The sequence below is a fragment of the Hypomesus transpacificus genome, unplaced genomic scaffold (assembly GCF_021917145.1).
Source record: "Hypomesus transpacificus isolate Combined female unplaced genomic scaffold, fHypTra1 scaffold_138, whole genome shotgun sequence".
NCBI lineage: Eukaryota > Metazoa > Chordata > Actinopteri > Osmeriformes > Osmeridae > Hypomesus > Hypomesus transpacificus.
The window spans coordinates 366,427-391,475 of NW_025813712.1; the positions used below are offsets into that span (position 1 = coordinate 366,427).

Below are 25,049 nucleotides of genomic sequence, written 5' to 3' on the forward strand. Positions count from 1 at the left end.
TCTTTGAAGCCATTCGTCAGGCTGGGTTGCGGTTGAACCCTGCCAAGTGTCGCCTGCTGACAAGAGAAACGCAGTTCTTGGGCCATGTGGTCAGCGCGCACGGGGTAGCTACCGACCCCGCTAAGGTGGCCGCAGTCCAGAATTGGCCACCCCCTGCCAACGTCACCGAACTGCGGAGCTTCTTGGGCCTGGCGTCCTATTACCGGCGTTTCGTCCGGGGCTTCGCCACGATTGCCAAACCCCTCCATCGACTGACTGACAAGGGACAGCCCTTTGACTGGGACGACGTGTGTGCCGGAGCCTTCACCCAGCTAAAAACTGACCTTACCGAGGCTCCCATTTTGGCCTACCCAGATGCGGAACAGCCCTTCATCGTGGACACTGATGCCAGCAACGTGGGAGTTGGCGCCGTACTGTCCCAGAGTGTTGGAGGGGTGGAGCGCGCAGTAGCCTACTTTAGCCGCACTCTGAACCGAGCTGAAAGGAACTACTGTGTGACCCGGCGTGAGCTGCTGGCAGTGGTCCTGGCACTGCGACAATTCCGGCCGTACCTGCATGGCAGCCATTTCCTTGTGCGCACCGATCATGCTTCCCTTACCTGGCTGTTGAACTTTAAGAACCCGGAGGGCCAGGTGGCTCGCTGGCTGGAGGCCCTACAGGAGTATGACTTCGAGATCCAGCATCGACCAGGGCGGTTGCATGCTAATGCTGACGCCCTCTCCCGCCGCCCCTGTGCAGTCTTGGAATGTCGGTATTGCCAACGACAAGAGGAGCGGGACCAACCACTGACAGTGGCAGCCATTCAGACAGCTGACTGCGAGGGGAGTTCTCCATGGACCTCCGCTCAGCTGCAACAATGCCAGGAGGCCGATGCAACCTTGGCGGTGGTAATCAACTGGCTGGCGACGGGGCGGCGTCCCGAATGGACAGAAGTGTCTGCCCACGGACCGGAGGTTAAGGCTTACCAATCACAGTGGGGCAACTTGGAGCTCCATGACGGGCTGGTGCACCGGAGGTGGAAAGCTCCTGGCCGGGGAAGCGACCTCCTACAGCTGCTGGTACCCCGTGAACTCCGCCAACAGGTCCTTCAGACCGTCCATGGCTCGGTGGGGGCGGGGCACTACGGCATTGCCAAGACCCTCCGCCGCCTCAGGGGCCGATTCTATTGGCCAGGTTGTCGACGGGACGTGGAGCTGTATGTGCACTGCTGTGACCTTTGCACTGCTAAGAAAGGGCCAACGCAGCGCTCCCATGCCCCATTGCAGCAGTACCTGGTGGGGGCTCCGATGGAACGAGTAGCGGTGGACATACTTGGGCCCTTTCCAGCGACTGATTCCGGCAACCGCTACGTCCTCGTGGCCATGGATTATTTCACCAAATGGCCGGAGGCATACGCGGTGCCGGATCAGAGTGCCACCACAACTGCGGAAAGGCTGGTAGAGGAGATGTTTGCCCGCTTCGGGGTCCCTGCGGAACTCCATAGTGACCAGGGGCGGAACTTCGAGTCCCAGGTCTTTAGCGAGGTCTGCCGACGGCTGGGAGTATCCAAGACGAGGACGACACCTCTCCACCCGCAGAGCGATGGGCTGGTGGAGCGGTTCAACCGCACCCTGGCTACCCAGCTCGCCATCCTGACCAGCCAACATCAGCGGGACTGGGATCGCCACCTGCCCCTGGTCCTGTGGTCGTACCGGACGGCCGTCCAAGAGTCCAGCCAGTGCACACCAGCTGCCCTCATGTTTGGGCGGGAATTACGGACACCGGTGGACTTGGTTTTCGGGACCCCGCCCGAGCCGGAGATTGCTGGAGGAAAGGAGATGGATTACTACCGGAGGTTGATAGATCGCCTCCAAGTAGTCCATGAGTACGCTCGTCAGGCCCAGGCTAACTCTGGGGTGCGGCAGAAAAGAGCCTACGACACCCGGTGTCGGAAGCTGACCTTCAAGCCCAGTGACAAGGTCTGGGTGTATTGCCCTACTCGTAAGAAGGGGGTGTCACCCAAGCTATGCAGTCACTGGCAGGGGCCCAGTGAGGTTATGGAACGGGTTTCTGAGGTGGTGTATCGGGTGCGCATGCCTGGTCGGGGGCGTGTGGTGGTGCTGCACCAGGACAGACTATCACCATATCGCCCGCTTGCTCCAGAGACGGGTGGAGCAGAGAACGACACCAGCGGCACCATTCCCACTGGACAATGTAACCCCCCCCCTATGGCACCTTCTACCAGTCCCAGGAGGCCAACTCGGCGGCGGTTACGGCCAGGACACTTAAGAGACTACCTGTTGGGTGATGGGGTTGTCGGGGACGACTGACCCCTCAGGTGGGGGCTATGTAGCGACCCACGGATTGGTCGCGTGTTAACTCGCGCTGTTGGCGCAAAGGATTGTGGGTGGCGCAATTCACATACTTGTTTCATGTTTGGTTAATGTTGTATGCATGTTTGAGTTGAGTGTTGTTGTTCTGTCAATTAGGTTTGTCAGTGGATGATGTATGGATATTAGTAACTATAAGTTATCGTTGTTGCCATAACTGTGAATTGTATGTGAGTTAATGACTTGTTGTTGGCATTCACATGTGATTGGTGGTGTAGTAATAAAACCTGTAGTCGAGCGGTGTATGGGACACAGGATAAAAAGGTCTTCTTCTCTGCGTCCGATTATTACGCATCCACTCCAATATAGACCCCTAGCGCCATCGTTACAATATATACAGTGCCCTCCAAAAGTATTGGAACAGTGAGGCCAATTCCTTTATTTTTGCTGTAGACTGAAAACATTTGGGCTTGACATCAAACGATGAATGTGAAACCAGAGATCAACGTTTCAGCTTTTATTTCCAGGTATTTACATCAGGATCTGATGCACAAATTAGAAAATATCACCTTTTTGTTCGAACCCACCCATTTGTCACGTGAGCAAAAGTATTGGAACATGTGACTGACAGGTGTGTTTTGTTGCCCAGGTGTGTCCTATTACATACATTATTCAATCAATAAATACCACTGAATGTCTACACTCAGGTTCAGATTGGGTAAGATAGGTTTTGTCTATGCAGACTGTATTCAGAGGTGAAAACAACATGAAAACCAGAGCGCTGTCTTTGGGTGAAAAACAAGCAATTGTGAGTCTTAGAGAAGATGGAAAATCAATCAGAGCCATTGCAGAAACATTGGCCATAGCCAGTACAACCATTTGGAATGTCCTGAAGAAGAAGAAAACTACTGGTGTACTAAGTAACAGACGTTGAACAGGTAGACCAAGGAAAACATCAGCAGTTGATGACAGAAACATTGTGAGAGCTGTAAAGAAAGACCCTAAAACAACTGTTAGTGAGATCAGCAACAACCTCCAGATGGCAGGAGTGAAGGTATCACTATCTACTGTTCGCAGAAGACTTCATGAACAAAAGTACAAGGGCTACACCAGAAGATGCAAACCACTCATTAGCAAGAAGAATAGGAAGGCCAGGCTGGAATTTGCCAAAAAGTACAGAGATGAACCTCAAAAATTCTGGGACAAAGTTTTATGGACTGATGAGACAAAGATTAACTTTTACCAAAGTGATGGAAAGGCTAAAGTTTGGAGAAAGAAAGGAACTGCTCATGATCCCAAACACACAAGCTCATCTGTGAAACACGGTGGAGGTAATGTCATGGCTTGGGCTTGCATGGCTTCTTCTGGGACGGGCTCAGTAATCTTCATTGAGGATGTAACACATGATGGCAGCAGCAAAATGAACTCGGAAGTCTACAGAAACATTTTGTCTGCCAATTTAAGGAAAGATGCAACCAAACTGATTGGCAGAGCCTTCATCATGCAGCAAGATAACGACCCAAAACACACTGCCAAAACAACAAAGGAGTTCATCAGGGGCAAGAAATGGAAGGTATTAGACTGGCCAAGTCAATCTCCAGACTTAAACCCTATAGAGCATGCATTTTACCTGCTTAAGAGGAGACTGAAGGGAGGAACCCCACAAAACAAACAACAACTGAAAGAGGCTGCAGTGAAAGCCTGGGAAAGCATCAAAAAGGAAGAATGCAAAAGTTTGGTGACGTCAATGGGTCACAGACTTGCTGCAGTTATTGAAAGCAAAGGATTTGCAACTAAATATTAAGTCTTATTCACTTAAATATGTTTTAAGTATATCTGTTCCAATACTTTTGCTCACATGACAAATGGGTGGATTCAAACAAAATGTGATATTTTCTTAGTTGTGCATCAGATCCTGATGTAAATACCTGGAAATAAAAGCTGAAACGTTGATCTCTGGTCTCACGTTCATTATTTGATGTCAAGCCCAAATGTTTTCAGTCTACAGCAAAAATAAAGGAATTCGCCTCACTGTTCCAATACTTTTGGAGGGCACTGTATATTTACGTTTTAATGTGTTCACATTTATTTATTTATACTTACATTTATTTATTTATCCTTACATATATTTATCTATCCTTACATTTCTTTATTTATCCTTACATTTATCCACGGTGTAACTTGCTGCAGCAAAATAAATCCGTCGTCCCACTTCACCAAGTCAGGGGGCGGGTTAAAGCCTCTGATTGGTGGTTCAACTTGAATCGACTGCTTTTGACTATTCCAAGATGGCAGCACCTTGTGCGGATTCAATGAATGAAATATTGAATGCTACAGTGGTCGAAATGTTGGCGGTAGCTGAAGAGATGGAGGCACCTGCCAGTTCACTTCTTTTTTACATCATATTGAGAGCTTCGCTGAAATTATAGGAATGATATTGGCCCTAACTGACACAGACATCAATGAAAATGTGTTCACGATCCTCAGCGAGATGATACAGCATAGGGGTGGGCATATCGATCTTAAGACCGACAGTGGCCGGGTTGGGAAACCCGGCAACTATCGATACCAACGTTGGTATCAATAGCCTGATTGATAGCGTGATAAGATCGATACTTAAGTTTCATTCCACACTGAGTACACAACTCCCTTTACATCATAGTGGTTGTGCAAACACCGTCTAACTTCGCTCAAACTCACTTTGCCCCTCCACTGCTTTTCTAAACCAAAAGTATCGGTATTGGCAATACTGGCCCTGTATTTACTCCTTGGTATCGGATCTATATCACATCGTGCAGTGTCGCACACCCCTAGCAGCTGTAGAGTGAGGCGATCCCTCTAGATTGAAGAGAGCTTGATCGACTGGTGGAGTCTGCCTAGTGTGTAATACTGTTTATTCACCAATCAGAGGCTTTAACCCGCCCCCTGACTTGGTGACGGGGGACGACGGATTTATTTTGCTGCAGAAAGTTACACCGTGGATAAATGTAAGTATAAATAAATAAATGTAAGTATAAATAAATAAATGTAAGTATAAATAAATAAATGTGAACACATTAAAACGTGTGTGTATATATATATATATATATATATAGACACACAAATATATGTAACATTTATATATTTAGTGTCTCATTTAATTTGTAATTTATATATTTTGTCTGTCAATTAGGCATTACATTAGTTCAAGTTCAAGTCTTTTATTGTCAGGTACACAGAACAACACAAGGTTAGATTGGGCACTGAAATTCTTAAGACAAGACAACGCAAGCACCTGGCATAACATAACATATAAGTACACGGAACACAACTTACATCAATGCTGAGCTTAAATAAGTGAAACTTCCTACATATACAGATAGCAATAAATATCGACCATACTAACCCTAATACTAAAACTTCCTAAATTACAGATAACAATAGATAGTACACTATACTAACCCTAAATGCACAAGAAACCTGTTCCAACCCTATAACCTATTCTAACCTAAGTGGAGTACAGTACAATAGTGCAATGTCAATGACCATACAGGAGCCTGTTGGCGAGGTACAGTGAGGTACAGTAGTGCAAGTTACTGATAGAGCAACCAGTAGCTGAAAGTGACAGTGTAATACATGTCCTGAGGGGCAGCTAGGCCATTGAATATTCCATGATGCAGTTGTCTTTAGAAAAATATAAATGTTCTTGCTTTACAAATCCTTACGAATGTATGCTGTGAGTGTGACAACCACTGAACATAACCGGGGTGAGCTGTGCAGTTATGTGTCAGTTTAGAAAAATAGGTTTGGAGAATGAAAAAGGCTAAATTGATCGAACTTCTTAAAATCATGATAGTTTCCAAGGAAAAAAAACATCCTTTAGAGCCTATATCCTATTTTGTATCTGATTTGATTAAACTTTAATGTCATTGAATAAGTAGGACACACATCAACCCAACCCCCATGGCAGTGTTAGGGTTGATCTATAGTGGTGATATTTCACCAGTAATGGAAACTGGGGTCCAGCCAGAGACACTAGAGGGGGGCTGATGACCCAAGGTTGAAGGTATTCTGAAAGACCTAAAAGATTCAGGGGCTTTTAAGTGAACATGGGGGACTGATGTTTATCTTGCTTTGTCAGAAAGTCTTGACTTTCACTTCCAAAGCTTTTTTTCGTTGGTGTGAATTGAAAGTATTGAATTGAAAGTAAGCCTCCCTCATTTCAGGGTGTGCCAGTGGAATATAAAGTCACTAGTACAGTACTAGTATAGGATATTTAAATACCCCCCTCCCCTGCGACAAATGATTAATGTCATACTCCAACTGCTACAGTGCTGTTGCATTATGACATGTGGATCCTTTGGCTGCTCTAAATGATTTTGACCTGCAGGTGCCACCAGTGGTACACTGTGTTGATAATATCAGCAAAAATAGTACCTTCTTCAGTGCGTCTGAACGTTTTGGTTTCCCCATCACTAGAAACACTAACAATACATTGTATGTAAAATATGATTTATATTCCCCAGCGCATGTGGCCTGGTCACTACACCGTAACCTTGGCTTTCCCATCGATCTCATCAAGCTAATGCTGGAGGAGAGGGGTGTGACTGTTGACGAGAAACAGCTGGACGGGTTGGCGACCGACAACAAAAAGGTATACATGGAGAGACTGCTTTTAAGATAAAGAATTAGGATCCTTATCATTTTACCCATCTTTCTCTCTAGTCCGGCTTTCTATTGAGAGCGCTGACCACAAAATAGGAATGTGTGTTCCAACCCTCTGCTCATCCTTTTTAGCGATATGAGTACAATAAAGACACATTAGAAAATAACATTATTATTACTATTAGTAAGTGTTTATTATCTTCCCTGTGCAGCTGACATGTCAGACCCAGGCCTCTGATGGGGAGGCCCCCCTGGACGTCCACAGTCTGGCTGAACTGCAGAGGCAAGCAGTCCCTCACACAGACGACTCACCCAAATACAACTACAGCCTTGGCCACCACGGCAAATATGGTAGGAAACTGGGCATGTCCTGCCAGGGTTTTATTACCCGTCTTTAGGTTCTCTCTATGATTAACATGCAACATAGTCTTATGTATCTGTAAAAAAAATTATAGCTTATATTCTTGCTGCATTCTACAAGTATATTTTTCCAACACCCGCAAAAATACGTTATTACCTGCACTGCAGTGCTAAGGGTACTCTTTTCCCTGTCCCACAGTCTTCCATCCATGCTCAGCAACCGTGCAGGCGCTGTACTGTGGGCAGGCTCTGGTGTCTCAGGTGGGGGGGGGGCAGCGCTGCGGGGTGCTGCTGGACCGCACCTGTTTCTACTCTGAGCAGGGAGGCCAGTCACATGACCATGGCTACTTCATCAGGGAAGGACTGCAGGTCAGTTCTACACACAAACTGTGGCAGAATTGTGAAGCTCAAGCTAGTGGGTAGAACCAACAGTCTGTGTTCCTTCCCTGTCCAGGACGTCTTGTACCCTGTGGAGTCGGTGCAGCTCGCTGGGGGGTATGTACTCCATCAAGTCACCACTGCAGAAGTCCTCAGGAAAGGAGACCAAGTTCAGCTGTATGTTGATGAGGTACAGTGTATGTATTGTAAATACATGTTGTTATAACTAGATATGCTTCATGTGTTTTTTAATCACTTTGTTCAAATTTGTGTATATATGTCAAGAAAAAAAGGCATAGAAACATATAGAAACAAACAAATATATATGTATATATATGATCAGTCTAATTCTAATTGAATTATAAGAGCAGATTGATTGTGTGAAGGAAAATGCTGACGTTGCTGTATAGTTTGAATAGTCAGATGGCGGTTACAATTTATTTAGTTTGTACAAAACATAAGTACTCTGTACAAAACAGAGTACTCTGTGACCTGTCATAACATCATAACATCATAAAGACACGTAGGATATAAGCTACAGGTCGTTGGGAAGAGTGAACATCCATACACACTGTAACAATGGTCATTCTGTCAATCAATGTAGCGGTCTCTGTGATTGGCTAACTTTTTAGTGACAGTGTGAGACATAACTCCAGGCGAAGTGTCCCAAAGTTCTTTGATGTTGCAGCTCCCTCTCTATATGAGGAGATAGTAAAGATAACTTCAAAATATAGCTGCAAGCAGCGATGCGGGTTCCTCTGCAAAATGGCAAAATATTATAAACATGTACACTGTAGAAGATCGAGACTTGGACAACAAGAGAGCAAAACTAATTCATGTTTGGCCAACAACAATAGGCTGAACGGGGATGAGCATAAGGTTACAATTCAGTGTCTCTAGCCTCTCTGCTACACACCAACCGCTGAGATTTTATGATTAGTAAGGGCTGATTATTAACTTTCCATACGATATTGAAACTCTTCTTGGGTTGATCTCTTTCCAGACTCTCAGTCAATGCACAGCTAACAATAGTCATGTGGGCAACTGGGCTAGGGCAGAGCTCATAATCAACTCCTTGCGAGAATAGCCTCTGACAGGTCAGCAGCAAACGCTCCCTTAACTGCCTGAGCCAAAATTCTGAACATTCCATATGCTGTTGAAATATGATATTCATATTCATATTAATATTTTATGAATTTTCATATTAAATCATACACCTTAACTGTTTATACCATATTGAAGAGGAGAACTAGGGGATTTTTATGATGTGAATAAATATATGATTACTTAAGGCAATTTTTATGAAGGTGGTTTCAGGCAGCCATTTTTTACAAAAACTTCTCCATCCACCATACCTCATCAGACAACTTAATTTTTAACCACTTTAATTACAAGATGGAGAAATACTTTGAGGAGGTGGAATATCCACAAATCTGTGGGCAATGTAAAACAGAAGACAGATTAGAATTATCATATTTTGATTAAAAGTCATGACCAGTGACTAGTGGAGATTCTAGTGACTAGTGGAGACATAGGGGAAACCGGAATTATCCTCCCCCAAAAGTAGCTAGCACTATGGCTGGATACTCCTCTCGATAACTAAAAAACGTTCGAGATTCTTCCACAAAAGACCGAATTGGCCAAACAAGGCATGTACATTTAGCTTACAGTGTACATAATCTAGCTAGTTAATGTTGTTTTTCGAAGTTTTTTAGAAATCTGCTCAAATCGAAGCTAAACAGTGCTACTACCGTCATAGCTGCCTGTCACAAACGGCCGAGCCGGACACGTCATTCTTTCCTGAAAAAACTTGCGTCACTCCCACACACAAATTCTTCATAAGTAAAAAGTTAAGACTTTTAATTGACAAAATTGACAACACATATTAAGAAACTTGTCTTTACTCATAATCAGGGCTCTCAAGTTTTGAAGACAGGCAAGAGTGACATTCTCTCCCCCCCCCCTCCCCCCGTCAGGGGGATCAAAATTAATTAATCGCTTTTCACCTGACATCTTTGAAAGACAGCAATGATTAATGCATCCATGGCCAGGATATAATAATAAAATATGACATCATTTTTAAAAGTCAAAGTAATCGGGCCTGTTTACATCCCGCACTGGATTCAATCCTGCCATCTTTGACAGCGCCGCCACTACCAACTACGCCAACGAAAAGCTAGATAACCGTTGATGTGGGTGGCCTCTTACTTACCTGACCAGTGAGTTTCACCGATACACACCGGCTAAATCTATGAACTACTTGTTCTGAGCAGGTGTTGTCAGTGAACAGGCTGTAAACTGTTGGTTAAGAGACTGATGCTAATTATCTGGGATTTTTTTTTTAACAGCATTTGTTGTTGTTGTCAGTGTTTGTGTCAAACAAGTTGTGAATTTGTTGTAACATTAAAACAGGGGATCATGACTGTGCTCAAAGTGATGCTGGAGCTCCAGCGGTTTGCTTTGTAGGTGAACAAAACTTTCGGAAGACGTAGCAGAATCACAAACAATTACAGGATATGCTTTTTTTCCATTGGTTGTTGCATTAAATCTTACCCAGATACAATGGTGCTATTTTCCGATTGGCTATTGTATAGACCCTTTCTTTTTGGGGATTGGCTGATAAGTAGCAGGTTTGACTAAGGAGACGCGCTTGACTGCCGGTTCCATAGAGAGAGTGGGGCGGCCTAAGGAATTTTGGTTGGGTGCTGCGGCATATTAAATATATTATAAATATTTGTTTTCGGCGTGAGAAATACAATGTGTGGCGGGAGGGCGTGACTAAAGACCGAAATGAGTGACTGTCACTCTCAATGCGTGACACTTGAGAGCCCTGCATAATATCGTCTCCGATTTCAATTCGAAGCTGTAAATCTAACACTGTAGGCAATCTCCCATGGTGTCCGCTCTGGCTCCGCCTCGGAAAACAGTGGTTGCTGTTACTGACAATATATGTATTTTCCCCTCCCAGTAACCCCTTAACCAATGATATGTAATTTGAGCTTAAGTTGTCATGAGTATCTGGAAGTTTTCAGAAATAAAATCGGTGATTGGACGGCAAAGATATTAAGGCGGGAACCATGAGCATTTTAATGCCCATGTTTGAATGGTCCGGCAGAAAGGGTTCACAACATGCACAATCAGGGTTACCAACAAGATTATATTAACTAACCAACAATAACATTACAAACATCTAAATGAACGAACACAACAATTAAAATCCCTGGCACGGCTTTTGTAACCAAACTATTTTCCACAAGTCTTTGCGTTTTTTGACATGTTGCACTGCATGCTAGGTACCGACGCTGATTATCTAGCTGTGCTCCGACTGCGTGATATGAGTATTAGTTTTTGGTCAGCTTTGGGACAAAGGTTAAGAAACAGTTGACATTTCAAGGTGAAATTACATGAAATTGCACATGGTATTTCAGAAGGATGTCTGCCTGTTTAACTAAACAAGTAATCAAAATTATGACAGGCCAAAAGACTGTGCCTGGATTCAAACCTGTGACCGTGCACTTTGTAGGACACTGTTTCAACCCATTGAGCTACCCTCAAAGATGAGAATACGTGGTCAGTTACTGTACGAAAAAAGGAAGATGTTTCTCCTGTAGCACGGATTGTTTGATTCGGCCCAAGTTTAAACAGCTGTAATTCAATGATCTTTTGACATATCAAGGTGAAATTGCGCATGGTACTTCAGAACGATGTCATCCTGTTTAACTTAACAGATATTCAAATTTAAGACGGGCTAAACGACAGGCTGTATTTGATCCTACGACCTTATACTTTGCAGGTCGTCGTCCCAGCCCAGTGAGCTAATCTCAGTGTTGAATATTGTCACGTTCAGTTACTGTATTGAAAAGTAAGCTGTTTCTCCTGTGGTAAGCGTTGTTAGATTCAGCCAAAGTTGAAACTGCTTGTACATTTCCTATGAAAATGGGACAACGGGATGACTGGGTTGCTGCTGTAAAGAATAACTTACTTATAGTTTTTTTAAAAGGTTGTTTGGAGTGCCATAACTTGTCATGCCTAGCATCAGTGGGGATGTGTCCTGGCTTAGCTTGCTAAAATGAATGTGTGCAACAGACAAGGGATCCACCTGAACAATCAATTTACTTAATTAGAGATAACCATTAGCGTGATCTCTATCATGCAAAGACTACAAGTACATTACATTTAGGCATTTTAGCAGACGCTCTAATCCAGAGTGATTTACAGTAAGTACAGGGATATTCTCCCCGAGGCAAGTAGGATGAAGTGCCTTGCCCAAGGACACAATGTCATTTGGCATGGGTGGGAATCGAACAAACAACCTTCTGACTAGAAACCGTTTTGTCAGAATAACAAATAAAAAACTATGCCTCTGACTGGTTTTGAACCTACAACCCTTTGCTTACCAGCACAACATCTCAGCCAATTGAGCAATTCCCAGGCATGGAATACACAAAGTTCAATAACTGGATAATAAAAAAAGTGCATTCTCCAATTGCGAGCATTGTCAGATTTGGTCCAAGTTCAAACACCTGTAATTCAGTCATATTTTGACACATCAAGGTAAAACTGCATGGTACTTCAGAGGCATGTCACCTTAAAGTATATTAGGTTTGAACCATCCTTCAAAAATACATTTGATTTAGTGACACAAACATATTAAGGCAATGTGGACATTTACTTAAATACACTCCTTTCAGCCATTTTGTACTTGATTCAATTGCCTTAAGTAACATTTTTAAATACGTCAATGATACATATCTGTACATAATGTCAAGTCAATTAGACCATTGGTTCAAGAGAAGAGGAATTTTGAAGGTTTTCCAAATGTATCACTGTACAGGAAAATCCATCATGGCAGACTTTATGGGCCCTTGAGGCTTTTTTGTTCCTCATGAACAATGAGGCATGCACACCAAGTTTCAGAAGAATTGGAGCAATCCTCCTACCGGAGGAACCCTAATAAGAATACCAACAATAACAGTAGGTTCCCTCCTGCCGGAGGAACCCTAATAAAAATACCAACAATAACAATAGGTTCACTCCTACCGGAGGAACCCTAATAATAATAATACCTACAATTACAATAGGGTCCTCCTACCGGAGGAACCATGACAAGTATTAATGAATACAAACAGGACACACAGGACACAATCTCGTTGGCCAAAAGGTCAGAGCAGCTGGATCAACTGATCTTTCTAAAACTACTCCCTCAGGTCACGAGAACTCAAGAGTCCCCCAATCTCCACATCTCTGGATTCTAGTTTGGTATCATAAAACAACAAGTCATAAATACCGTAAAGATCCCATGACATGCTGTTTTTGGATGCTTTTATATAGGCCTTAGTGGAATTACAGCCACTACAAGCAGTCCCACAATGAGCTTTGCTCAGGACGTGCCGTTTCTGTGTCTGTAGCTTTAAATGCTATGAGGAAGAAAGAGGCGGGGCTAACTGCCATGCTTCGGTCGTTTGCAAGCCATGATGTCTCAAAGAAAAACCAATATTATGGTCGTAGGTAATTTTTTCATCTGTGGGCCAAATTCTCTGTGTGGGCAAAGCAGAGAAAGGGGAGGTAACCTTCCCCCTTATGACGACATAAGGAGAGGATTTTCAAAACCGAGCGTTTCAGCTTTCATTTTCTCAAAGGCGGAGAAGAACACCCAGGGCTTGGTTTACACCTATCGAAATGTATAGCCACTGGGAGACCAAAGGCAGGCTAGGGAAACTCATATTAATGTTAAATAACCTCCTAAAGTGAACATTTCATGTCATGGGACCTTTAAGACAATCTGATTTACAAGATAGAAAGTCATACAAGATACTGTACCCATTCTCCAGAGGAAAGTATCCTACAGAGCCTCAGGGGCTCATTTACTAACAGGATTGCGCCCATTTCAGGCATAAAATAGCGGATAAAAACATAAAACGGTATTTACAAAGGCAGCGCACTTGATTAAAAACGCAGATTACCGCTGCTGGGAGGGTATAAGGGAAAGTGGGTGTGTGCCGCAAAGAGATGGGAGGAGAGGTGTATTTCTTCCTTGTAACATGTTAATGTTAGCTGTAACTTCGTGAACCAATATTTCTATCTCCTGTTCGCTGAACCTTCCTTTTCTTTTCCTCGAATCACCCATGGTGGCAGTAACATGCAGGCGATTTCTCCCGTCTTTTAACGGTGCGCTAATTAACACGAAAGGGAAGACTAAGGCGCTGATTGCCCGACGACGATTTGGTTTGATAAATACCATGCAAAATGCGGAAATACACCGTGCGCTATTTGCGATTGGGCAAAGGCGCAAATAAAGCTGCGGTCGCAATGTTAGTAAATGACGCCCACAGTTTCTTACCTTCACTGTCGATCCTTTATCAATGAACAAAGGAGCTTACAGATTACCACTTATAAAACACATACATTATAACTATGTGCTAAAATTCTATCACAATTGCTATAAAAGAGGAAGTCTTTGTTTATGTTTAATGTTTTTGCCAATAAAAGTATTGTTTTCCAGTATACCATAGAAACATGTGAAGGAATTATCTACAAATACTGAACCAGCAAGCTTTGCAAAACTCAAAGTTTGTCACTGCTAATACTTTTGTCTATGACTGTATATGGATGGATGTAAACTGTATACATTTGAAAGCATATAGTAAGCAGCCATGTTGGATGTGTGTTGTGGTCCAGGCCCAGAGACTGGCCTGTATGGTCAAGCACACAGCCACACACGTGCTGAACTTTGCCCTGCAGCAGCTTATGGGCCCAGCGGTGGAGCAGAGGGGCTCTCACGTGTCAGCTGAGCGGCTGCGCTTCGACTTCAGTGCTAAGGTACACCATGTGATCAGCTCACTCAGTGTCAAGGTGCACCCTGTGATCAGCTCACTCTGTGTCAAGGTACACCATGTGATCAGCTCATTCAGTGTCAAGACTAGGGTCTTCAGGGTCTTTTTTATTATTTGATCTTCTAAAATGAAGGCATTTCATTTTGCCCCCAAATGGGGGCAATATAATGTTATAAAAATGTTTATGTTTGATGGTGACGTCTCTAGGGATCCTTGAGTATTCCCCAGCTTCAGGAAATTGAGAGAAGCATCAAAGACATCATCACTGACAATGAGTGTGTGTACATGGAGGAGATCCCCCTGGCCAAGGCCAACCAGATCCCAGGATTGAGGACAGTTGATGAGGTAACTGGATCAAGGAACATATGTAACCTCAAATGACATCTTCGTATGACATGACTGGCGTAGAAGCAAAACACAGTCACGATGCCTTTTATTGGGATTTTCACCCCCAAATAACGTCACCTTAACAGTATCCCCCCACTGAAATATAAGGGTTTCAGTTGAATTTCAGAAGGAGTAAATAGGTGTTGTATCACCCTGTGTGGTGTTGAATGATATGCGACACCTGTCCCTAGGTGTATCCTGACCCGGTGAGAGTGGTGTCTGTGGCCATGCCTGTGTCCAGCCTACTCAACTCCCAGACACACACGCCAACCTCAGTGGAGCTGTGCTGTGGAACGTAAGCCTTGTGGTTCAACACCCATTTACACATTTGTATTTTTATCTCTACTCTTGATGTATGACTATGTTTAGCCTGTGGTGTATACCCCTTACGGAAAGAAAATATATTTACCAATATATGATTTGAAATACATTGTAATATATTATTTTCCATTACATTGACCAATATGTTACACAATAAAAATGTAAAAAAAGTTAAAGAAAAATGGTTTAAGAAATAATGAAATACATTTTTTTACAAAAGGTTTAGCAAAATTGCACTTTTATACTGCTGCACAAATAAAAAAAATTATATTACATATATTTCTTTGATTAAATGTTGCATTCAAATCTGATACACTTAAACGAAAAAATTTAGCAATATTAAATTTTGATTTACTATAATTCTAATGTATTTTTACTACAAATAGGTACGGTACAAAACTTTCTGCATCACTATTGGTATCCTCATCTGCCTCCTCACCGACAAGACACCAGAGATGTTGCCTACTAATTAATAAACTGCTTTGCGCAATTCCTGTGTTGTTCTTACTTACGAATGAAATATTAATAGCAAAGTACTGTATATTCATGTAATATATTGCAATATATTGCAGAATACAGCAATGATTGCTGTTTTCCATATATTGCAATATATGGAACATGAATGTATAATATGTGGTTATATATCAAAAAATATATGCAATTATGTATTCATAAAGAACCACCATAATATATGCTGCTTTATATAGGAAAATGTATAGGTAATATATGTAAACATATAGTGTCACATGTATGCTTCATATATGGTAGAATATATTTTAAATATATTAAGACATATATATATGGTGATATTTACATTTAGTCATTTAGCAGACGATCTTATCCAGAGTGACTTACAGTATATATATATACAGGTATGTCCCTGTACGAATGTCCCGAGGCAAGTAGGGTGAATTGTCTTGCCCAAGGACACTGCTTAATTTTTGCGCTGCCGAGAATCGAACCGGCAACCTTCTGATTAATAGCCTGATTCCCCAACCGCTCAGCTTGCCATAGGAGAAACGCCTTATTTTATTATTCAGTAACTGAACATTGCAAAGTCTAGATCTTGGAATGGCTCAATTGGATGAGAGGTTGTGCTGGTAAATGAAGGGTTCCAGGTACGACTCTAACCCATAGGCATTTTTTAGTTTGTTGACAAAAGTTACTAGTTTTCTGGGTAATCCCGGTGTAACTATCTATTATGTCAATTTAACAATATTTCCATTTAGAGAGAGGAATCCGCCATTGCTGCTATATTTTTTACATATTTTAAATATATTCTACCATATATTAAACATACATGTGACACTATCTTTACATATATTACCAATACATTTTCCCATATAAATCGGAATACATTATGGTGGTATTTATAGATATAAAAATTGCATATGTTTTGGAATATATAAACACATATATCATATATTAATGTTGAATATGTAGCAATGTATTGTGCAATATGAATATTAAATACCATATATGGTGATATTTTGCCTAATATATCACATGATATTTTCCAATATACTGCAATATATTTTCCTTCCGTAAGGGACCAAATTGCTCCTCCCAAAGTGTCTTCCTTTTTACCTCTCTGTTTTCTTGGGAGTCTTTCCCTCTGTGACGTTGCTTGTAAAAAGGTTTATATAAATACGATTTGATTTGGAGACTTGTCTGTCAGATGATCAAACGATGATAGGATGAAGTGGTTCCACTGTGTGATGTCATGAGCAGTGGAATAGTCTGGGAACAGGAGGCTTAAATGTCAGTCCTGTCAGAACATCGTTAGGTACACAAAAGATGTATGGTTCTGCTATGTGACCATATTTCAAGTCAGGACTGTAAAGAACCTGAAGCTTTGTTCAGGGGACTTGGCCAGTGCATGCACGTCATCTGCTGTCAGCTGTCTGACTGGCATCAGTCTCATAGGGCCTTATGCCTTATGGTAGCAATTAGGGCTGTCAACGAATATTCTGAATTTCGAATGTGAAAATTAACATTCGAATGTAATTTTTTTTAAACATAACCGCAGCGGCAGCATGTCTGTCTGCTTTGCGGGTGGGCGCGCGCCTCAGCGTCACTGCTGACAGTTGACTTGCGTGGAAGATGGCAGAAAGTGTAGAACCCAGCTTGACCGCAGCAGAGAAAGTGATTTGTATCCCCAAAAAATCTAAAAAGTGATGCTGGAAATATTTCTGATTTTGGTCAGTTGATGGTAAACTTGTTGAGCCTACAGCTAAAGTAGTGTGTAAACTATGTAAGCTTGAGTTAGCTTACCATTCAACAACTAGCAACTTGAGGCTACATCTCCATGTTTACCACAGCACAGATCGCTCGGAGCGTTCAATGTCGGTTCTGTTAAACTTTGTCAATAATATTTGTTTCAATCACTGAATGAAGCCTGCCATATTTGGGACAAGAAGCTATGCGCTGAGAGAGAGAACGAAAGAAAGATTGCGTGTGTGCGAGCGAGAGGTCAAGTTCTGCGGCCAAGTTCTAATTACTTATTTTTGTGTAGGTAATTTGTCAAATATGTTTAAACTTAAATAAATTAGGCCAACCTACCTAAAGTATACAAGTAGTTGTGTTTCGTTGTATTAATTTGTCCTGTTATTGACGTACCTAATGCGCAACCAGAAATTCGAATATATTCGAATATATGTGTTTTTTTAAGTAATTTTGACTTCCCTAGTAGCAATAAAACACATACTCTCACTCCCAGGTATAACCAACGTACCATTGTGTATGTGTTGCGTCCCTCTACCATACCCAGCTCCTCCGTACAGCATAGGGATTCATACTGGTACTTGGATATCTGTGTGCTACCTGCCTTGTTTCTTTATACATATGCAAAACTAGCTGCTCCAAAGCAGGGAGTCTCCCCCTCCCTGATTTTGGTTAAGTGGTTCTATTTCCGTTGTTCAAAAAATAGTTAAATGAAAATGTGATCAGACTGACACTAAATTATCCTTTTTTGTCCCGGTCATGAGATACAAAAAATATAATTCTTTTGACATACTTTTTTTTGAAGAAAGTAATTTTTTTTTCCTTTTCATGTGGTAAAGCAATGGGATGTAACCTTTACAAGGCCAGAGTTTGACAGTATTTGAGCCAGTGGTCTCCACTGTTCCTCCAGGCACCTGCTGAGCACGGGGGAGATCGGCGACTTGGTCATCGTGTCTGAGAAGCAGACAGTAAAGGGGATCAGCCGCATCGTGGCCTTGACCGGAGATGAAGCCACACAGGTAGCAGTATACAAGCATAAACCTGACTGGAATTTATGGAATCAAGAATACAAACATGTTCTTCTTAATGCCCAAACTAAAAGAGGTAATCTCAATTTAATATTTTAGTTGTAGCATTTTGTGTTTGACCCAGATATGTCTGACATACAGTATACTAACTGTCTAATATACTATCTAACAGAAAATACTCGTAATACAAGTAATTAGAATGGTATGATATAATAAAAATGTCAGAGAGGGAAGCTTTAATGCATTTTAAACACTCCCTTATTGAAATAGTATTTCTCAAAACAGACTGTAGACATACAACCAAATATAAAACAAGGAGAATGTGTTGAAAGCCTGGAACAGGGACAGTAAAAAGCAAAATATCTGGGATCTGATTGACTCTGGGATCTGATTGAAACTGTTGGACTAAAGTTTGGATCTTTTATAGTGGATTAAGTGCATTTTACATTCTACACAAAGAACAACAGGAAATGGAACAACAAAAGGCTTAGCCTGAACCAGACAACTAGATGCAGACTCTGAGTCCAGGATATTTGAAGCAGGATTCTTTGTGTAAATATCTGTTGTGACATATAGATTACATGACTGTACTGGCTTGCTGGTCTTGACAGTGTTTTCCCTTCTACAGGCTAGAGAAGCTGGCCAGGCTCTAGCCCAGGAGGTGGGCTCTCTCGCCGCACGGCTGGCTGCAGCCACTGCCCCTTCACTCCAAGAAGCCTACCGTCTCTCTAAGGAAGTGGGCTTGCTGACAGATGTACGTGTTTTGTTTCCTTTACTAAGTTTAATGTATTAATTATTATTAAGTATTTAATATATTCAGGCCAACACTATTTAACTATGCCTATCATAGGTTCAGCGTTACATTTGAATTGCCTTCTGTTCTGCGATCCAGGCAGTAGATTCCACTCCTATTCCCCAGTGGCAGAGGAGAGAGCTCCAAAGTCAACTTAAAAGTTTACAAAGGTCCACTAACACAACCATAAGGAAACTAGAGACCAAAGAGGTAACTTAGCACACTAAATATTGAAATAATATTGAAACTTTGAACAGGTTTTCAACAGTGTTTCTTAAATCAAAATCTAGTTTGTATGTTTGCTGAGACTTTGTTCAGTTAGAATGTATCATTGCATAAGTAAAGACAATGCACGTTTTTTTCCCTAATACTTGCCATGTGTTTGCCTGAGTTGCAGGCTGCAGTTAAAGCACAGGTTCTACTCCAGAGGAACAGCACCAAGCGCCTGGTTGTGGATATCATAGACACAGACTCCATATCGGTAAGGCCTACTTCAGGACCTACTCTGATATGGAGGACTAATGTGCCATAAGTATATAAATACCTAAATAAATAAATAGACATCTCTTAAGTGATGTGAAGTTGCATGTCTTTCAAAATAAATACATATTTCATTTAAATGATGTGACAGACAGATTTCAATTTAAATGCAATGGGGCGGGATATAACCCATTACATGGAGCTGTCCTCATGTGCTTGGAGCATTGTGATTGGACACTTGACAGACCCTCCAGGAATTCGCGATGTTGCGATCGCACCAATTCACGCAAATTCAACGATTCCCTGCGAATTCAGCACAACGTTGCAATTTTAACCAATCACCGCAATTTTCCCACAACTTTGACCAATCATCGTCGTCTCCCACAACTCTCTCCAGTAGGGGTTAAATCCAGTGTTGCGCCTGAACGCGTTCATTGAACTAAAGTTCATGAACTTGTTCATCATTTTGGTGAACGTGAACTGAACGTACTGTATTACTGCCTGATGAACGATACTGTGAACGCGTTCATTCTGGTGTCTGTGAACTCTTTCACTCTTTTACATTTTGTTCAATAAGGTGCCAGATTTCTAGAGACTTCTAGGCGAAAAACACACCGTTAACAGTCCTGTATCCAGGGTGGCTCAACCAGTCAATCACTGCGTGTGCTTTCTTCTACTGTCTATGCCTGGCAAGTGTGAGAGCGCCGAAGTTGCGTAGAGGCTGAGAGCGGTATTGCAGACAGATAGAGATTTCACAAAAAAAAAAGAAGTAGATTCCTCCCTTCAATCCGAATGTAAATCCTGGTTGGATAAGGATTAAAATTGAATATGAAAATAAAATCTCACACATAGTTTCAGCGTTAAACTAATAAAATAATTGCTGTCTGTGGTTCTATATGGGCTGTGGAAATAATTTTGAAAAATTATGGCTCGCTACATTCAAGTTCAAAGAACTGAACTAGTTCATTTTTTGGAGCTGTGAACTTAGTTCAAAATCTTGAATTATGAACTATGAACTGAACCAGTTCATTTTTAAATGTGTGAACTAGAAACTGAACTAGTTTATGTAGTAAGTGAACTTTCCCAACACTGGTTACATCTTTAACTGGCATGTGGCATCGGAAGTACATGCCACTGGCAGGAGGCGGGACATGCCAGTGAGCCGCCAATCAGCAGCTTTGATCGTTGACAGCCAATTGCACGAACGAATACTGAGCGAGAAGTGTCCTCTCACTCTCCCTTCCGCCTTTACTTCCGTAGAGTTGAACTGACTTTTTTGTATACTTGAATTTTGTTGATCCATAGGTATTTGTTTCATGTTGTGGATGAGTAAAGCCTATTTTGCTACATTTTTGTAGTCCTGGTTATCTTTTGTTTGGCATGTTGGCAAGGTTATTTAGGGTACCATTTCCCAATGGTTTTATTCTTTAATGAATGTTTGTTTATTAATTACTTATTTTTCAACCAAAAACTTAATTACAAAGAGGGAAATTCACAACTTTGTATTGAAACTTTCACTCATTGAAGCAAGAGCATGATCAGGTAGAGGGTCAGAGAAGTGTGTGTGTCTTGGTTGTGTCCAGGCTGCCAGCACCGTTCTACAGCTCAATACTAGGCATAAACCTTTACAGGTTACGTTTTACGGCCATTTAAACATTTTCAGGAAAATACAATGTTTTATAAAGCATAAAACACTGCAGTTCAAATGGCTTATGTCCTGCCCCTTTGCATTTAAAATGAAATGCACATTTATTTTCCTTTCCTATGGGGCACATAACCAGTTGCACAGAGCTGTCCTTATTGGACTGCAATGTTTTACTCTTTGAGCACTGTGATTGGACACTTTAGAGCAAACTGTCAGAACTGAGCAGTCAATCAAGTAGTAGACATATTCAGTCTTATTGAAACACAATAAGACTATTAACATTTGGCCTGTTCTCAGTCACGGTCATCGAATAAAACCAACCCAGTTTCATCCCAACTCCTCAAATATTGACGCTTGGGCAGACCCCCTTTTGCGTCACTATACGCTTTTTTGAATTTTTTTGACGCCTAGGGTTGCACATTAATCCACTTTAATATGTTTGGCTTTTATTGTAGAAAATTCGGACTATTCTGATATTCTATGGCGTTGTATATGACGAATTAGGTCTCCAATAGATTCTAAAGGTGATGGCATGAAGGTAGGCTAAATGATTTTAAGTTATATATTCACATTTTTAGGGTATTGAACACATTTACATTTATGCATTTAGCAGACGCTTTTATCCAAAGCGACTTCCAAGAGAGCGCCTTACAAAAGAGCATAAGTCACTGATCATAACAACGAAGTAGTCCCAGACATTGCAAGCAGCCAAAACATGAAGCATACATTGTGAAAAACTAAACAAGTGCCAAAGGGAAGACCCATAAGAGCATGCCGTTATACAAGTTACGAATTAAAAACAACATGAACTCCAAAAAAGTGCAAGACTGTACCTGTAGAAGAACAATCAACAGTAAAATATTTCAGAGCGAGTACAAGAGTTAACTTCGTTATAACTAACCTACAAGAGCAACAAGTCTCAATAAGAGTCATTGTGATCCTGGAGGAAACAAATATCAGGTCCAATCAAGCATTCCTAAGTGCCGTTGTACTCCCGGAACATGTGCGTCTTGAGCCTTTTCTTGAAGGTGGGGAGACAGTCAGTGTCCCTGATGGACGTAGGGAGCTGGTTCCACCATTGGGGAGCCAGGCAGAAGAAGAGCTTGTTTTGGGACCGGGTGGTCTTGAGCGGTGGGAACACCAGGCGGTACACGTGGTATATCTTATACAAGTTTTTAAAGGAATTGAATTGGGCTTCATAGAATGTGTGCTACACAACATTCTTAATCATAGTTAACTACCTGGACTACAAATATGGGGCATATTAGTGTTAACACATATAGGCGGGGTTCTGGGAAATGTTTCTTTTCTATTTAAAAACTCATTTTTTGGGAAGATCTTTGTCTTCAGTTACATTTAAATCACTTAATATGACAAATATACGTAATATACGTAAGTCTTTTATGAAAGACTTATGTATTTAATTATGGCACATTTAGTCCTCCATACACTGACAGTTCTGAGATTTTACATTTAGCAGACACTCTTATCCAGAGCAACTTTCAGTAAGTACAGGGGCATTCCCCCAAGGCAAGTAGGGTAAAGTGCCTTGCTGATGGACACAATGCCAATTTTCACTGCCAGGAATCGAACCGGCAACCGTCTGATTAATAGCCCGATTCCCTAACCACTCAGCCATCTGACCCCCCTAGATCTTCCGGCAACCAGTCCCTGACTTTTCCGTATCCGACGCTTGGCAGAGATTGGGTGGATTTGGCATGTGTTGGGAGTATAACTGAAATTCCAAGCTAGTTTGACCATATTTCAGATGAGCTGCCAGGCTGTCAATACGACGTTTGCAAAGCTTTTATGTTCTTAAAATTAGAAAAAGCTTTTAAACTGCATCGAGAGCTAACTTTTTCTTTTAATATTAATTTAAATGGTGTCCTTCGTGGATTTCTTTCACTTGGTTATTGCATTTGACACACTCTGCTCTCTGTGTAGGTGGTGATGAAAACAGTCAACCAGTACAGTGACAAAGCCCCTGATAGTCTGGTCATGCTACTTTCTCACCAAACACCATCTGGGAAAGTGCTGTGTGCCTGCCAAGTGCCAAAGGTAAACTTTTAGAATTATACACATGTATAGCATGTCGCCTATATGGAGACAGTTTAATAAATCCATATGGTTTGTCAAACCCCTCTACCTTTTCTATTGTATTCTGTTAAGATCTACCACACAAACATTTAACTGTATAACTCTACATTGGTTGTTGCGATCACTTCCCACAGGGCTATAGTGCTCTGTCGGCGGATGACTGGGCCCTGGCTGTGTGTGCTCATCTAGGAGGGAACTCTGGTGGCTCTGTCACAGTGGCTAAAGGCACCGGGAGTACCAGGGACATCACAGAGGCTTGCCGGTGGGCAGAGCAGTACGCACGGGGCAAAGGCTGCAATGGACGCTAAATTTGAGAGACTTCTATTGGCTTGGGAACGCACATTATTCCTTTATTTAAGAGTACTATATCTGGTGTTCGTTTTCTGTTGTAACAAGAAACATGGACAATGTACCAATGGATTATTAGAAGAATATTATTGAATCGTATTTATTATATTTTTTGTCCAAACGAAAACGGCACTACAAAGGACCCCTCCTGGAGTTCATCAAAATCTTCAAGCCATTGTTTGAAAATACCTTTCTCCTTTGTGATATTTCACCAAGTGAAGTCCCATGGCGTTTTGGCAATCAAATGATCCACATGCAATGACATCACTGTCCTATTACCTTATGATGTCACAAAGGTGTGACTAAAAATGACTAAATGTAGGTGTCTGAGAGCCAGTCCCAGTATCCATAGCAACATGTACATAAAATGGCAGGTTAGAGAATGCATTTACAAGTAGTGCTGGTTAAGACATGTAGGCCACCAACTTTTCAGCCTGATATACAGGTGCGTCTCAATAAATAAGAACATCATCAAAAAGTTGATTTCAGTAATTTGATTAAAAAAGTGAAACTCTTATATTATATAGATTCATTACACACAGACTGATATAGTTCAAGTGTTTATTTATTTTAATTTTGATGATTATAACTGACAGCTAATGAAAATTCAGTATCTCAGAAAATTTGAATATTGTGAAAATGTTCAATATTGAAGACTCATGGTGTCAAACTCTAATCCGCTAATTAACTCAAAACATCTACAAAGGTTTCCTGAGCCTTTAAACGGTCTCTCAGTTTGGTTCAGTAGGCTGCACAATCATGGGGAAGACTGTTGACTTGACAGTTGTCCAGAAGACAATCATTGACAATCTGCACAAGGAGGGTATGACACAAAAGGTCATTGCTAAAGAAGCTGGCTGTTCACAGAGTGCTGTATCCAAGCAAAAAATGTAAAAAGGTGCACAAGCAACAGGGATAACCGCAGCCTTGTGAGGATTGTGAAACAAAGGCCATTCAAGAATTTGGGGGAGATTCACAAGGAGTGGACTGCAGCTGGAGTCCGTGCTTCAAAAGCCACCAGTACCTGGTTTAAGGCACTGTGCTTGATTGGCCAGCAAACTCGCCTGACCTAAACCCATAGAGAATATATGGGGTATTGTGAAGAGGAAGATGCGAGACACAAGACCTAACAATGCAGAAGAGCTGAAGGCCGCTATCAGAGCAACATGGGCTTCCATAACACCTCAGCAGTGCCACAGACTG

At 41.8% G+C, this 25,049-nt stretch overlaps 1 protein-coding gene across 1 annotated transcript in view; it reads left to right on the top strand.

Annotated features, from left to right (window-relative positions):
* Window positions 1-24,324, top strand: part of aars2 (alanyl-tRNA synthetase 2, mitochondrial (putative)) — a 34,654-nt gene extending 10,330 nt beyond the window's left edge. The window contains exons 10-22 of the mRNA XM_047051115.1: window positions 6,815-6,942; window positions 7,166-7,304; window positions 7,513-7,682; window positions 7,768-7,881; window positions 14,370-14,510; window positions 14,732-14,869; window positions 15,103-15,206; window positions 18,366-18,474; window positions 19,112-19,237; window positions 19,376-19,486; window positions 19,674-19,757; window positions 23,346-23,459; window positions 23,633-24,324. Of these exons, the coding sequence (XP_046907071.1) occupies window positions 6,815-6,942; window positions 7,166-7,304; window positions 7,513-7,682; window positions 7,768-7,881; window positions 14,370-14,510; window positions 14,732-14,869; window positions 15,103-15,206; window positions 18,366-18,474; window positions 19,112-19,237; window positions 19,376-19,486; window positions 19,674-19,757; window positions 23,346-23,459; window positions 23,633-23,806 (1,652 nt within the window). The 3' untranslated portion in view covers window positions 23,807-24,324. The remainder of the gene's footprint in view (window positions 1-6,814; window positions 6,943-7,165; window positions 7,305-7,512; window positions 7,683-7,767; window positions 7,882-14,369; window positions 14,511-14,731; window positions 14,870-15,102; window positions 15,207-18,365; window positions 18,475-19,111; window positions 19,238-19,375; window positions 19,487-19,673; window positions 19,758-23,345; window positions 23,460-23,632) is intronic.
* Window positions 24,325-25,049: the final 725 nt, after the last annotated feature.